The sequence below is a fragment of the Triticum dicoccoides genome, chromosome 2B (genome assembly GCF_002162155.2).
Source record: "Triticum dicoccoides isolate Atlit2015 ecotype Zavitan chromosome 2B, WEW_v2.0, whole genome shotgun sequence".
NCBI classification, from domain to species: domain Eukaryota; kingdom Viridiplantae; phylum Streptophyta; class Magnoliopsida; order Poales; family Poaceae; genus Triticum; species Triticum dicoccoides.
The window spans coordinates 621,823,071-621,836,769 of record NC_041383.1 but is presented as its reverse complement, the minus strand read 5'-3'; the positions used below and the strand labels follow the sequence as shown (position 1 = coordinate 621,836,769).

Sequence of the window (13,699 nt, the reverse complement as noted above, 5' to 3'; positions counted from 1 at the left end):
AGTGATTACCGAATGTTGTTCAGAGTCCCGGATGAGATCCCGTACGTCACGAGGAGTTCCGGAATGGTCCGGAGGTGAAGATTTATATATGGGAAGTTGTCATACGATCACCGGAAAAGTTCGGGGGCTTATCGGTATTGTACCGGGGCCACCGGAGGGGTTCTGGGGGTCCACCGGGAGGGGCCATCTCTCTTGGAGGGCCTCGTGGGCCGTAGTGGGCAGGGAACCAGCCCCTGGAGGGCTGGGCGCATCCCCCTTGGGCCCATGCGCCTAGGGTTGGGGGGAACCCTAGAGGGGGCGCCCCCCTTGCTTGGGGGGCAAGCCCCCTCCCCTTGGCCGCCGCCCCCCCTCTAGATCTCATCTAGAGGGGCCGGCCCCCTTCCCCCTTCCCCTATAAATAGAGGGGCGAGGGGAGGGCTGCACACCACATCAAAGGCGCAGCCCCTCCCCTCCCCAACACCTCTCCTCCTCCGCAGATGCTTGGCGAAGCCCTGCCGGAGTACTGCCTCTCCACCACCACCACGTCACCGTGCTGCTGCTGGAGCTTTCTTCCTCAACCTCTCCCTCCTCCTTGCTGGATCAATGTGCGGGAGACGTCTCCGCTCCGTACGTGTGTTGAACGCGGAAGTGCCGTCCGTTCGGCACTAGGATCTTCGGTGATTTGGATCATGACGAGTACGACTCCATCAACCCCGTTCTCTTGAACGCTTCCGCTCGCGATCTACAAGGGTATGTAGATGCACTCCTATCTCTCTCGTTGCTAGATGACTCCATAGATTGATCTTGGTGATGCGTAGAAAAATTTATTTTTTGCAACGATCCCCAACAAGAGCTCCTTAGGATTAGGGGATTTGGAGGGAAATGGATCCACTGGATCCAGCAAATCACCCATGGGGGTTAAGTTGGGGTCAAGCTTAAGAACAGTGAGAGTGACTTTTCCTGACTGGGAAAGGCCTCAGGCAAGGGGATCCCATCTCCCCACTTCTGTTTAATTTAATGGTAGATGCTCTCACTAGGATGTTGATCAAAGCTGCAAATCACCATCTGATTGAGGGCATGTGCCATGAGGTTTGTCCTGTGGATATCATCTGTCTCCAATATGCAGATGATACTATATTGTTTCTAGATAATAATATTGAACAGGCTAAAAATCTCAAGATGGTCTTAAATTGCTTTGAACAAGAGTCTGGTATGAGGATCAACTATAGTAAAAGTGAGCTCATCCCTATCAACATGGATAGTGAGGATTTCGGTTGTTTTCTAGATGTTCTAGGTTGTGTTGGAGGCTCATTCCCCATTAAATATCTTGGGATTCCCCTCCACCATTATAAACTTAGGAGGGAGGACATCCAATCTCTTATAGATAAGATTATGAAGAGGATTGCTGGATGGAGAGGGAAGTTACTCTCCTACAAGGGCAGGCTAGTCCTCATTCAAGCATGTCTTGCTAGCATTCCAATCTACCTTTTGTCCTTTTTCAAATTCCCTAAGTGGGCCATTGATCTGATCAAATGGAAAAAATTTTGTGGCATGATTTTGAGGGCCATAGGAAGCCCCACTTGGCTAACTAGAAAATGGTGTGCATGAAGAAGGAATTTGGTGGATTAGGTATCCCAAATCTCCAGGATGTGAACCTCTGTCTCCTAGGATCTTGGATTAAAACATACTATGAGGGGGAGGGAAAACCTTGGAGAGAAAGAGTAGATCAAAAATATATGAGCGGAAAAATCAATTTATTTGCCCCTAACTCTAGTCTTAATGTCTCTAGGCTTTGGAAAGGAGTTAGATAAATTATCCAAGCCCTGAAATTTGGTTACAGGTGGAAAGTGGGCATAGGGGATAAAATCAGGTTCTAAGAAGATACCTGGTTTGGCACCTCCCCACTGGCAGTGCAATTCTGGCCTGCTTATACGATTCGCAATGAACAAGCTAAAAGCATCAGTGAAGTGTGGGATGGAGAACCCTTAAGCTTTCCTTTAGAAGGAATTTTAGTGACAAACTCATGGAACAATGGTATCAAATTATGGAAATTGCTAGTGGGATTGTTTTTAACAATGACCCAGATTCTCCGATTTGGCAACTAGAAAATAAGGGGGTTTATTCTTCCAGTTCCTTATATCACGTGATTAACTTTAGGTGGGGTGCAACCACTGTTTATTCCAGCTGTGTGGAAGCTTGTTGTGCCCCCACAAATCCATGTCTTTATCTGGTTGTTTTCTCACAATAAGCTGATGACTAGAGACAATCTGAGGAAGAGACAAATCGTCAAGCCTCTTGACTGTGTGTTTTGTGCCGAAGATGAAACAAATTTCCACTTGTTCTTTGATTACACAATACTAGAAATGTTTGATCCTTTGTTAGTAGCTTCTTCCAAATCCAGATAGGCACAGATTTTGAATCTGTTGCTCGTTTCTGGCTTTCTAATAAGAAAAACTTTGCGTTGAATACTATTAGTTCTGCTGTCATACGGTGTTTGTGGAAATACAGGAACTCTATGATTTTTAACAATACCATGTGGACTTCCATTACTCAGGTGTTTACCCTGATACTCGGAATGCTCAAATTCTGGGTTGTCTTGTCTCCGGACGTGGGGAGGTTACGGCTGGAGGAGTTCCTGAGTTCTCTGACAAGTTTCATTCAGCAAGTTCCTGGAGGAGTTCTCTGACAAAGGCTAACGTTGAGGAAGACCTCAAGCAATGAAGTTGATGCTCACTGGAGTGAAGTCAGGATCTCCGAAGATGATGATGACTTGCAATCTTCTGCCAAGAAACGAAACCCGATGGACAAAGACAACACAAGCAGCCCGGTGTCGACTCTCGCGATCTACTGGTCACCTCAAGCTACTTTGGCGCCGCCTTTCAAGTTCAGGAGGTCTGGAGAACTAGTCATTGTGTGAAGACATTTAGATAGTTGTTGTGGTTTTTTTTTTTGCGTTCGTATGTTCTACCTGACATGTGTGTCGGGCTTTAGCTTTACTTTTCCTACCTATAGTTTAAATTGCAGAACCTCACTTCATGGGGTGTGAGTTCTTGATGTAATTGTGCACTAGAGATTGTTGTTGGTTGGTTTCATTCTGGTAATGGAATCGGGGAGAGGCCTCCCTGTTCTTCTAAAAAATGAGCAGAACCGAATAATATTCCGAAACCTATCTTCAACCGCTGATATAGTGGCTTGCTTAGTCAGTTTTGACTTAGACATACCTAGACATGGCCTATTCGAGGCCTTTAGCTTTGCAATTCCGTTCTCTCTCTCTCTTTTTGTTTGCCCTAGGGCTTCAGACTTCTCTCTTGTAAATTCCTAATCTGTAATGAAAAGGCAGAGCACCTGACATTATTTAGCCCTAAAGAAACACAGTAGCGAACGGCGAATCTTCTCAAAACCTTGAGGTGTTAACGGGACCGGTGGGTGGTTGCGATTATCAGGACAAAACTGGTCAGAGTTTTCCCGTGAACTTACTGTGGTCTAGGCAGGCACACGATAACTTTCTACAGGTGGGTTCTCGAGCTAGCCACGCCAATCTGAACATGATGGGCGATTCTCACTGCGGCTGCCTGGAACTTCCAGCCACAAGATTTGTAAGACCTTTTCGCGTGTAACTCTGAACTTGACAGTGGAGTTCCTTTATCCTCAATGTTCAGACTGAATTCCAGTTAGTTCACTTTGCCCGAACGGCAACACAAGCACCACTAATCATCTAGTAGTATTGTACTACTCCCTCCTCAAAATGTAAGACGTCTTTTACACTATTATAGTGTCAAATGTAAGATGTTTTTTGACACTATTATAATGTAAAAAAACGTCCTACATTTCCTACATTTTGGGACCGAGGGAGTACTATATTATTAATTACTGAAACAACACCAAGCAACGCCTAGCAGTGATGCCGGGCTAAACACAGCTCGAGACACTGGCGGTAGACAGCTTTGACGATCTTTGGTAATATATGTTGCTACTCCTATGAAAGAATCAGCTCCCTGCTGTCCAAAGAATGAGCACTAGTTACACTTACACATGACATGAGAGTCAAGCCTCGGAAAGGAGGAAAAGCAATCATCGACCAGGTAATCTTTTAGCTCTGTATCTCCTCTTGAAAACGTCCTCCCTGAACAGCTTGGTTTCAGCCATCAGGTCCAGGGCAGGCTTCTGCTGGATGATCTCCTTCTCGCTCTCCAGCAATCGCTTCCGCTTAGCCAGCGCTCGGATCGCCTCCTGCTTCTCCTTCTCCTTCTCCTCTTTCTCCTTCTCCCTCTGCCTGCGAGTCTCCTTCTGCACAACATCTCCATCTGTGTCGTCCATCACAAACTGTAACAATGGACAAAAACAAGAATGTGTTGTGTTGGTGTCAACAGGTCGGCACTACATGATCCACTGCTGCAGACTACAGCCAAATGTTGCACAGCTATGTTTACGGAAGAGATAAATGATCAAGCGGAGAGGGACAGAGGGTGCTGCCAGATTTACCTCCAGATCACTAATCAGCGAATCGAGGGACTTGATCTTCCTGTGAGGCCAGCGGGGTATTCCGTATTGCCTGCATTTCTGCTTCAGTATGCTGACACCGATCTTCAGAGCCCTGGATGCTTCTCTGATTGGAAGATGGAAGTACGGGGCTATGTCAACTAGAGTGATGCTAGCTATGTGCTGCTTCTTGGCTCTCCGGCGTCTCTCAGCATGCGCTGGAAGTTCTGCATCCGACATATGTAGATTGGGATCAGCATACTTAAGACAAATGAAAAGCATCACAGAGATGAAGACAAATGAAACAACACAGGCAGAATAGGACTTCAGATTTCACAAGGTACGATACTTTTAAAAATTACTGAAATTGTCCATATATATTACTCCCTCCATCCCAAAATAACTGTCTCAAGCTTAGTACAACTTTGTACTAAAGTTAGTAAAAAGTTGAGACACTTATTTTGGGACACAGGGAGTAGTATTTAAGTTCCTGGCAGGGAAAGCAAGAAGTACTAAGCAACAGAGAACAGACACATGAGAAGTTCCATGAGAAACAACTGTAAGCCATTCCCTTCAATCATTTTTAATTACAGTTATTCAGATGCCAGGAGTCCATCTAATAGCTCAAATATGATTCCAAAATCTGCATGAGATCAACCACTGCCTTAAAAAGTAACATCACAACCAAATAAGTTTCATTTTGTACTTACTTAACCTCATTTTTAACTTCCTATTTGGTACCAGCAGGATATTTAGACTATGTTGCAGGCATGGTGTTTGTGGTTTGAAACTTCTACAAACAAGGTAGGGGTTGAAAGTTGATGCAAAATAGTTGTGTGAAGTTTGAAATAGATGTGTCCCAGTAACATAAACTTAGTTTAATACTCCCTCCGATCCATAATAAGTGTCGTGGTTTTAGTTCGTGTTATGGATCGGAGGGAACTAAAACTACGACACTTATTATGGATCGGAGGGAGTATTATGTATGACAACATAAGTAAAATTGGTGTCCAAAAAGATCCCATATAAAAGATCAGTTGTACACTGTATACACCATGAACATGTTAAGGCTAGCTATAACCATCTTATCAACTTTATCTGTCCCAAAGAACTGTTATGCATCTGTCACCCTGAAATTGTTTTCTGAACATGTGGTATATCCACATAATACTAATCAATTAGTAGATGGCCCATTGTTATTTAGGAAGCGAGCTATGTAGCTAGCAATTGTCATGCTAGGTGCATACTAGGATGCATTGGTCTTAAACAATATTCACATTCCTGACTCCCACACCCAAAGCTCTGTTTCAACCAACTCATTCTCCTTGTCACTATGTAAAGACCTCCCTCTCAGTTTGCCTTAGCTCACACCCAAACCCCTGATTCAACATCCACCTCACACTAACGACAGTGGGAACAACACTAGTGACAGCATCTCATTTACATTTGTTAGATTTTGCAGATCAGAATATGGAGAAGACGCAATCACCTTCACCAGATTGGGGATCCTCATCAGAATCAGATCCTGACTCTTCTTTAACTTCAACATCACAGGTTTTATCCTCTGCATCCAAACGGGTCGATTTCTCATCCGAATCACGTTTGACGAGCTCCGGGGCCTGTTGAAATTTCTGAAACTGAAACACCATGTACAGGTCGTTGTACAGCGAAGGCACGAACACCAGACTCGGGTTCCTGACAATTAAGACAGAAAAGAAACGACGCTGTCAGCCCTCGGTCGCAATCAGCCAGCGAGCTGTCACGAGAAGAATCGGATGTACCGGAAGGGGCACAGCATCGGGGGAGGCATGGGCGGCAGCGGGACGGCGGCGATGGAATCGAAGGCGAGGATGCAGCGCCAGGCGCCCAGCACCTGGCCCTCGCGGTACGCCGGGCGGCCGCGCCACTCGACCGGGAGTATCCGCGGCGCGGCGGCGGGGAGCGGGACCTCGCGGCACGAGGTGGGGGAGAAGGCGAACTCCCGCTCCACCCACCGGTCCCACGCGCACCTCCCTCCCATCGCGACGACCCTGTACCCGTGCACGCTCCGCACGGCGCCTGCGAAGGAAAAAAAAGGCGTACGTCACACACAAAAACGCCGTGCGACGCGAGGGGGAGGAAAACGATCGAGGGAGCGACCTTGGTGGAGCGTGCTGGCGAAGACGGCGAGCGCGGAGAGGGTGGTGACGGCGGCGGCGGCGGCGGCGTCCATGGAAGCAATCTGGCCTCTTGGGGAGGGGGGAAGAGCCGAGATTGGCTGGGTGGGAAATTGGAGCGGGGCGGCGCGCACCGGCGGAGTGAATGAAGCAGGCGGCGACAAGGAGGAAGGTGGGCTGCCCTGCCGCCGCGTGATGCTGCTACGATTCAAACAACGATTGTGGTTGGGCGTGCGTCTGGCTCGATCGAATTCATTTTTGGAAGCTTGCAGTGCGCGCTCTCCTCCAGATGCAGCCAGCCACGGCGCATAAAAGGCTTCCGTTTCTGGAGCTGCAGCGGCGTGGATTCCAGCGTTATCCCTGTTGTCATGCGCGCTCCTTTCCGTGCATCGCCGTTTCCAGTGGAATTCACGGTGCCAGCGGGCACCACCGAGGCCTTCCTTCCTACTTCACGTTGATCAGCTCCCCGTGTTGTTGCTGCCACGCCACAACCAAATCCACGAAGGATTGCCGGTGTGTGAAAAGAGTGCCCTGTGTGTCGCCCTCTCAACGGCCTCATGCTTCTCTAATGGTTGCTCGGCCCCGGGTGATGCTCCGCATGTCATGTAGGTTCAGATGGTGTAGTGGAATCCTCACCAGGAGGGCGGTGCTTAGGAAGAAAAAGTATGGTGCGATGCAAAAAGCTGAAAAGTTGAAGCGAAAAGTAGAGATGCATGTGTACCGGAGTTCATGTTTTATTTTCTTTGATGAGACTCATTAGGACATGGCCAACGGGCCACGCTGGACCGGTGCCCCATGAGCAACATCATCCTGTCAAACGCCACCTCGGCTGAACCTGTTGCTTGCAGAGGGAAACGGACTCCTGCAGAAGAGATCGGCTCCTCGCTGACAAAAGCGACGAGGCAGCCTCTGAGGCGACGCAGTGTGAGTGCTTTGTTCAGGACCACACCGTGGTGATGTACTATTTGCATGCAGTGGAGGTTGCATGTGTTGAAAAGTGGGTAAGAGAAAAAAGTATGATGATGACATCAAGACACTAGCCTCCGTTGAGTGATTGTCACACACACCATAGCTTCATTTAAATTTATCTAGGTGGAAGAGGTGAGGCAGCAGTAAGGTGGTCCTCTATTGTACATGCCCTTAGTGGTACCTTGCATTGAAGAGAAAAAAATCAATGTAGATGCATCAGCCTACTTTTTTCTTATGAGGCACTTGTATCCATATTCCACCATTGTACGTGCCCTCGTGCGGAGAACCGGCATGTCACTCACCTGCGAGCCAGTTTTTAGTACCATATTAATTGAAAAGGTGTGCGAGACATGCAAGAGATGACCCAGGCGTAGGCACAAGTATCGTCCTACACTGCTACAGGTGCAAACCATTTCGAAATTTATTTACGAACAGTTTGACGCTCCTAACTGACATCTCCGTGTACATTTCAGCATCAGTTTCTTCTTATCTTAGGTGGTCAAATCTAGAAAAAGAACACAATTGTTTATTACTACTTGCAAAAAAAATCCACGAGACCGTGTCAGCGTCCCTCACAAACACGGCCACCACTGGTGGCCGCGAACCGCCGGCCCAACGACCAAGTCATCACCACAAACAAAATCGACAGCACCAAGGGCTCAAGCGGGTTTGCGTCGCCAGCTCACCTGTCATTGTCGCTTACACCCTACCACAGGGAAAGGAGCGCGTGTAGCGGATAACGGCTTTGGCACCTACTACCTACGTTTTATCAATGCTCTATGTTCTTCCTTGCGATTAAGACCTTGTTCCCCAAATTATCTGTGAGTGAGATTGTTCTATCGAGGAACTACAACTATATCTTAACATCTAGTATTAGAAACCACACAGCACCCTCCACTGAGCCATGTCATCTAGGCTCATCATCTTTGCCAAGTCCACAACCAGATCAAAGCCATGGAACCATCGTTCAAGGAGTACCTCGAGAAGCTCAACACATCCCTCGACGAGATGCACACCAATCAGTGTTCCAACACAAATCTCATCAAGAGTTGTTCCTCCAAGATCGACGACTTGGTGGCATGATGCCTCAATCTCAAGAAGTGTGTGGCAGACCTCCGCATGGTGGCGGCCACGCTCCACCAAAGGCGCTTGACGTCGACAACAACTTCATCAGGTGAAGAGGTTAGGGTTGATGTCGTCACACCCCCACCCTTGAGACTCTCGAGTCCTCTTCAGCATCTGCGACGACGTGCCCATGGCTCCCTATGGGTCTATGGATCAAGACGTCGCACATCTACTACGGGGTGGCGTTGGTGTCCTTGCCTACATCGATGCTGCTCCCACCCAAAGGTTAGTTCGTTCCTCGGCCCTCAACTCATATTCTTTCACCCTTCCGCACACGAGTGGGCTACTTGCCGGAATTAGGCAGGCACATCCTCCATTGCGTTTCGTTAATACTCAGGGAAATCTACGTCTCTGGTAGACTCTTTGCGAGCAGTAATTTTAGATGTTGCTATTCAGGAAGCGTTGTGGACGCATATTGATTCCCCAAGATTTTTCTTGCTCTGCTTATATTTTGTTGCAACATGTGCGAAAAACTTGGCTGGATTTGATTGGGAATCATTTTAATCTTCTTACGTGCACCCAATTTCGGCATCAACTATGTGCGGACATCCGGGGAGTCATGAGAGTGCGGCGCTCTTCAGAATTGGACACGGTGTGCTCTCTTGCATACTTCAGAAAGAACTGGCGGATCACGCCTTCATCGACCTACCTCAATAGGAAGACACGCAACCATCGACGCGCAGTGGGCGTGTCGCTCACACTGCATCCTCCACGGGCTCGCCCGTGTCCATTGCGATTACAGTCAATTGTCATGGTGTGGACGCGCCCCTCGCCGACTCCTCCAACCTTAAGGTGCTCTAGGATTACCACCATGTGCAACGAGCGGTGGGGCCACAACTACGTCTGGCCCTAAAAGGATTGAGAGGTCGACTAGAGGGGGTGAATAGGAGACTGCAAATTTTAGGCTTATCTTCCAATTTAGGTAATGCAGATAAAGTAGATTCTCTAGATATGCAACTTGGTGAGTACAACCTATATGGCAAGGAAGAACAAAACAAGGTATGCTAGGCAAAAAACTAGATAGCAAGCCAACAAACATGCAAAGCAAGTAAAAGTGCAGTGAAGGATTAACCACAAGTGAAGCGAGGGCGTGGATTTTACCTGTTATTTGCCTTAGCATGGTAGTATTTGGAATTTGTGTCTCCTTCAAAACAATTCCTTTTCATGAGATGATCTTTGCAGCCACTTTATTCCTTCTTATTTAAGAATGATTCTCAAATCCCTTTGATAGTTCTGTTTATGAAGTCTATCGATAGAATTTAAACAACTAATCTCTTCTAAATTATTCAGCATATCAATTTCCTCAATAAGATTTTTTTATGTCTCCTATAGACAACTTCAACATTCAGTTCCATCCTTTTAGAACCTTCCTAAGAGCTCTAGCTCTAACCTGCCATTTCTCCATTAAGGAAGAATCAGGGTAATTTTATACCACACTTTCCTCACCACGTCATCCAAGGCAGGCCTTTGAAACCAAAACTTTTCAAATTTGCAAACATATTGTTTTTTTGTAAGTTTCACTGATGATATGAGGAGAGTAGTGTGGTCAGACACCTCCCTAGTCAGAGCAGTGGCATGGACTAGATGGAATTTCCTCTCCCCTGATGGAGAAATCAAAACCTTGTCCAATAATGCATAAGTGAGGTTCTCATGATTATTAGACCAGGCGTACTTTCTACCAAAGTAATTCCATCATTCCCCTAAGAAGATTACTAAATTGAAAAGAACACTGCATTATTATAACCTCAAGGCTTATTTTTATCACTAGATTTTTGTCGCCATGTTAAAGTCACTAGCAATTAATAAAGGTCTATTGGAGTTTGTTTTAGCAAATGCAGTAGCTCAACCAAAAAAGTTGGTTTATCAATTGGTTGAGCATCACAATAAACAATTACCAGACCCCAACGAAAGTCATCTGCAACATTTTTAACACTCAACTTAACATAGTATTCCCCGGATTCATGATTATCCTTAACCAGAGTGGTGTTATTAATTCCCACCAAAATACCACCAGATCTACCTTTTGGAGGTAGAAAAGTCCAATCAAAGTTGTCTTACCACTTAAAACAGATAACTCCAGTGGTTAAAATTGGTGTTTCGTGGTTTCTTGTATGCCCAGAAAATCCAGACTATTCAAACTAATTTGTTCCTTGATAAATTTTCTTTTCTCATCATCTCTAGTCCCCCTAGAATTCCAAACAAGCCCTCTTAGCATTATTACTTATAAAAAAGAAATTGATCGCTAGGACTTCTTTGTCCTCTTCCTTCTCATAGTTTTAACTGCAGCAGCCTCATAGTGAGAGTTGTTTGCATTCACTCCACCCCCTCTAAAACCAAACATGTCTATGTGGAAATTCTTGATTGTCTCGGTATCATCATCTCCCTCTCTACTCATGTGTAATAACTCTAGTGGAATAGAGTCAACATCATCAGAATGTAGAACCCGAGTATTAGATTTCTCTTTCTACTAGCCAAAAATAACTCCATCCTAGCCTTCTCATGGGACTTAATTGGATCAATATTAAATTGTACCATATCCAGAGAACCCCCCAGATCAACCCCAATTAAACTAGCCAACCATATCAACCAGTTTAACATTGTCAGATTGCAAAGTAGTAGCATCAGGATGCATACCTTTAGAGCAGCCCAAGTTCTTGGATCATGCCAATGACATGGCCCTGTCTATAATAGGTATAGGTTTTTGGACGCAATCCTGCCACTAAACCTTTTCCCCTAATCTCCTTAATTTTATTTTTGTCCCCTTGTTTGCTGACCATCTCTATTTCATTTACATCTAGTTGAATTCCCAGCTTAGCCCCAAGCTCATAGATGGGAACCTTCTCCTTCTGGATCTCATCAGAGATATGGACTTTTTCACCATCCACATTACCTGAATTTTTGCCTCCATTTACAGAAACAGAGTTAGACGTAGGATTCTTCTTAGTATTTTTGACATCAATAGTTTTTTGATTGGTAAAAAAGAAGATCAGCCTCATCTTGTTATTTTAAGTCAGCATCCCTTTGCTCCATGCCCATTTTGGTTCTTGTACTTGCACAAATGTGGCTGGACACCACTCCATCATTACTAGTTTTAGCTCTTTCGTGTCTCTGCTAGACTCCTCATTATGCTGGAAATCCATCCAATCTTCATATCCTTGTGACCACTCATACTCACTTTTAGACCATCCCTCATCCACAACCATTTCCAGTTTCAAAGAAAATTTTGTAAACCATGAGACTTGGAGTAGTGAGCTTGGTACATCTTGGAATTTTGTGATGGTCCACTACAACAACCTTAAGCCTGACTTGGCATGATCCTTGGAAGGTATCCACCTCTTGAGTAAACCCAATCATAGATAACTTTCCAACAACAAGAGAGTCGTCATTCCACAAACTAACATTAATAATGACATTTCCTCCTTTCAAAGGCACCCAATCATAAACATCAGCTTCACTTATTCTGGCAACAGAAGGAAAATTGACCAAAAAGGCCACATCATGTACTCTTTCCGCCTTGCAATCCCATCTCCAGGGATAGGTCTTAGTCAGGTTCTTGATAAGAATATCAACATCTATACCAATATCACACCCATCCCTCAGCCTAACCAAAACAACAACCTCATTTTTCTCTGATGCGCTTAATTCCTTTGCATGTACTGCACAAAGCAACCAAGCCCTTCACCTCCGAATCCAACAAGTGTAGCTACATGTTTCCTTTGATGTAAACGGTCACAAAAATCATGTATATGAGTTTTCTTATTGAAAACCACACACTTTACTTTTGCTTCATAGCCTTTGGAACTATGCCCCTTAACACCACATCTATGACAGATAATCTTCTCTCTTACAAGAATCTTTCCCCCTGATGCCCGAGGAGCCATTGAACATCCCACTAAGACTGCCCCAGCAAAATTGGCTTTTTTGACTGAATGTCCGCATCACCATTGCCTCCAGCTCCCTAGTTATTAACACCACTTTGCACAATATGCACTGGATTAGCTACATGTTGCTTCTGATGATAACTAGATGCATGTGGTATTATTGTTCTGAAAAGGCGGCCTATGCCGGTACTGATTGCTTGCTCCTCGATTCCTCCATCAAAGCCCACTCACTATAATTGGAGTCCTGGCGCGGGTACTAAGTGTTCTGGAAGTTGGTACATTGGTGATTTCTCGCCGGCGGCCGGGATTGGTACTGTTGGTTCTGATCGAACTGCCCTTGCTGATAGTTGCGATTGAAATTTGCGTTCCCTCTCCCTCCACCTCCTCCTCCATCACTTCTACCTCCACCCCCACGCACAGGTCTGTATCCATCCCCCATATCAGCATCCCAGCTACCCTGAACCCTAGAAAGGGAGGAGGAACAACACCAAAGATTGGAAAACAAGGAGCTCAGATGCGAGTTAGGGTTAGGAGACGATGAAGTACCACCTCTCCCTTCCACAGGCCGCTCCGAGACTACTTTTTCCTCACTAGGCTTTGAGCCCACAATCCTTTTGCCAGGCCCAGTGCGGCCTAAAGTGCGAACTGAGACAAAAAATTCCTCCCGCAAAAAAATATCATTGCGTAAATATCCTTCTCTACGGGTCGGAGATCGAGTGGTGAGCGGCGCTCCGGTCATTCTGGCGATGTAGGAGAACACACTTGACCATCTCGTTCCATAGGTAACTAGACGGGCTCAGGGTCGTCTCCTACCTCCTCAGGCTTCCCATGGACAATTATAAACCAGGAACTAGAACCCTGTATCGAATTCGAGTGCGAAAACGAAACAGGATCAAGCAAGCGACATGGCATGGTGTTGACATACCTGAATTTCGGCGATACCAATTTTCCAGGGATTGAGAACATTTACGCCTTAAGCAACTCGCAATGACATCCGTCCTCGCTTTGTTCTGCTTTGTTCTTCTTCAACGGTTTCTTCCCGGAATGATTATATGCATGAATCAGAGCATCTCCCAAAGTGCACAAATTTCTCTGTTTCGCTTTTCTTGG

The 13,699-nt window shown here is 45.9% G+C and overlaps 1 protein-coding gene across 1 annotated transcript; it reads right to left on the bottom strand.

The window, feature by feature from the left end:
• Positions 1–3,846: 3,846 nt before the first annotated feature.
• Positions 3,847–6,993, bottom strand: LOC119365208 (protein RKD5-like). Its single transcript, XM_037630815.1, has 5 exons — positions 6,598–6,993; positions 6,240–6,516; positions 5,948–6,153; positions 4,462–4,685; positions 3,847–4,302 (listed from the first exon to the last, which is right to left on the bottom strand). The coding sequence occupies exons 1-5, from the start codon at positions 6,668–6,670 to the stop codon at positions 4,051–4,053; spliced, it is 1,032 nt and encodes a 343-aa protein (XP_037486712.1). The 5' UTR covers positions 6,671–6,993; the 3' UTR covers positions 3,847–4,050.
• Positions 6,994–13,699: the final 6,706 nt, after the last annotated feature.

What these genes read in the sequence shown, in the direction of transcription:
- LOC119365208 (XM_037630815.1), bottom strand. Translation starts at nt 6,670, where the DNA reads ATGGACGCCGCCGCCGCCGCCGCCGTCACCACCCTCTCCGCGCTCGCC. An exon ending in CCGATGCTGTGCCCCTTCCG is followed by an intron (nt 6,154 to 6,239) that starts GTACATCCGATT and finishes CTTAATTGTCAG; the next exon opens with GAACCCGAGTCTGGTGTTCG. An exon ending in CGCTGATTAGTGATCTGGAG is followed by an intron (nt 4,303 to 4,461) that starts GTAAATCTGGCA and finishes CCATTGTTACAG; the next exon opens with TTTGTGATGGACGACACAGA.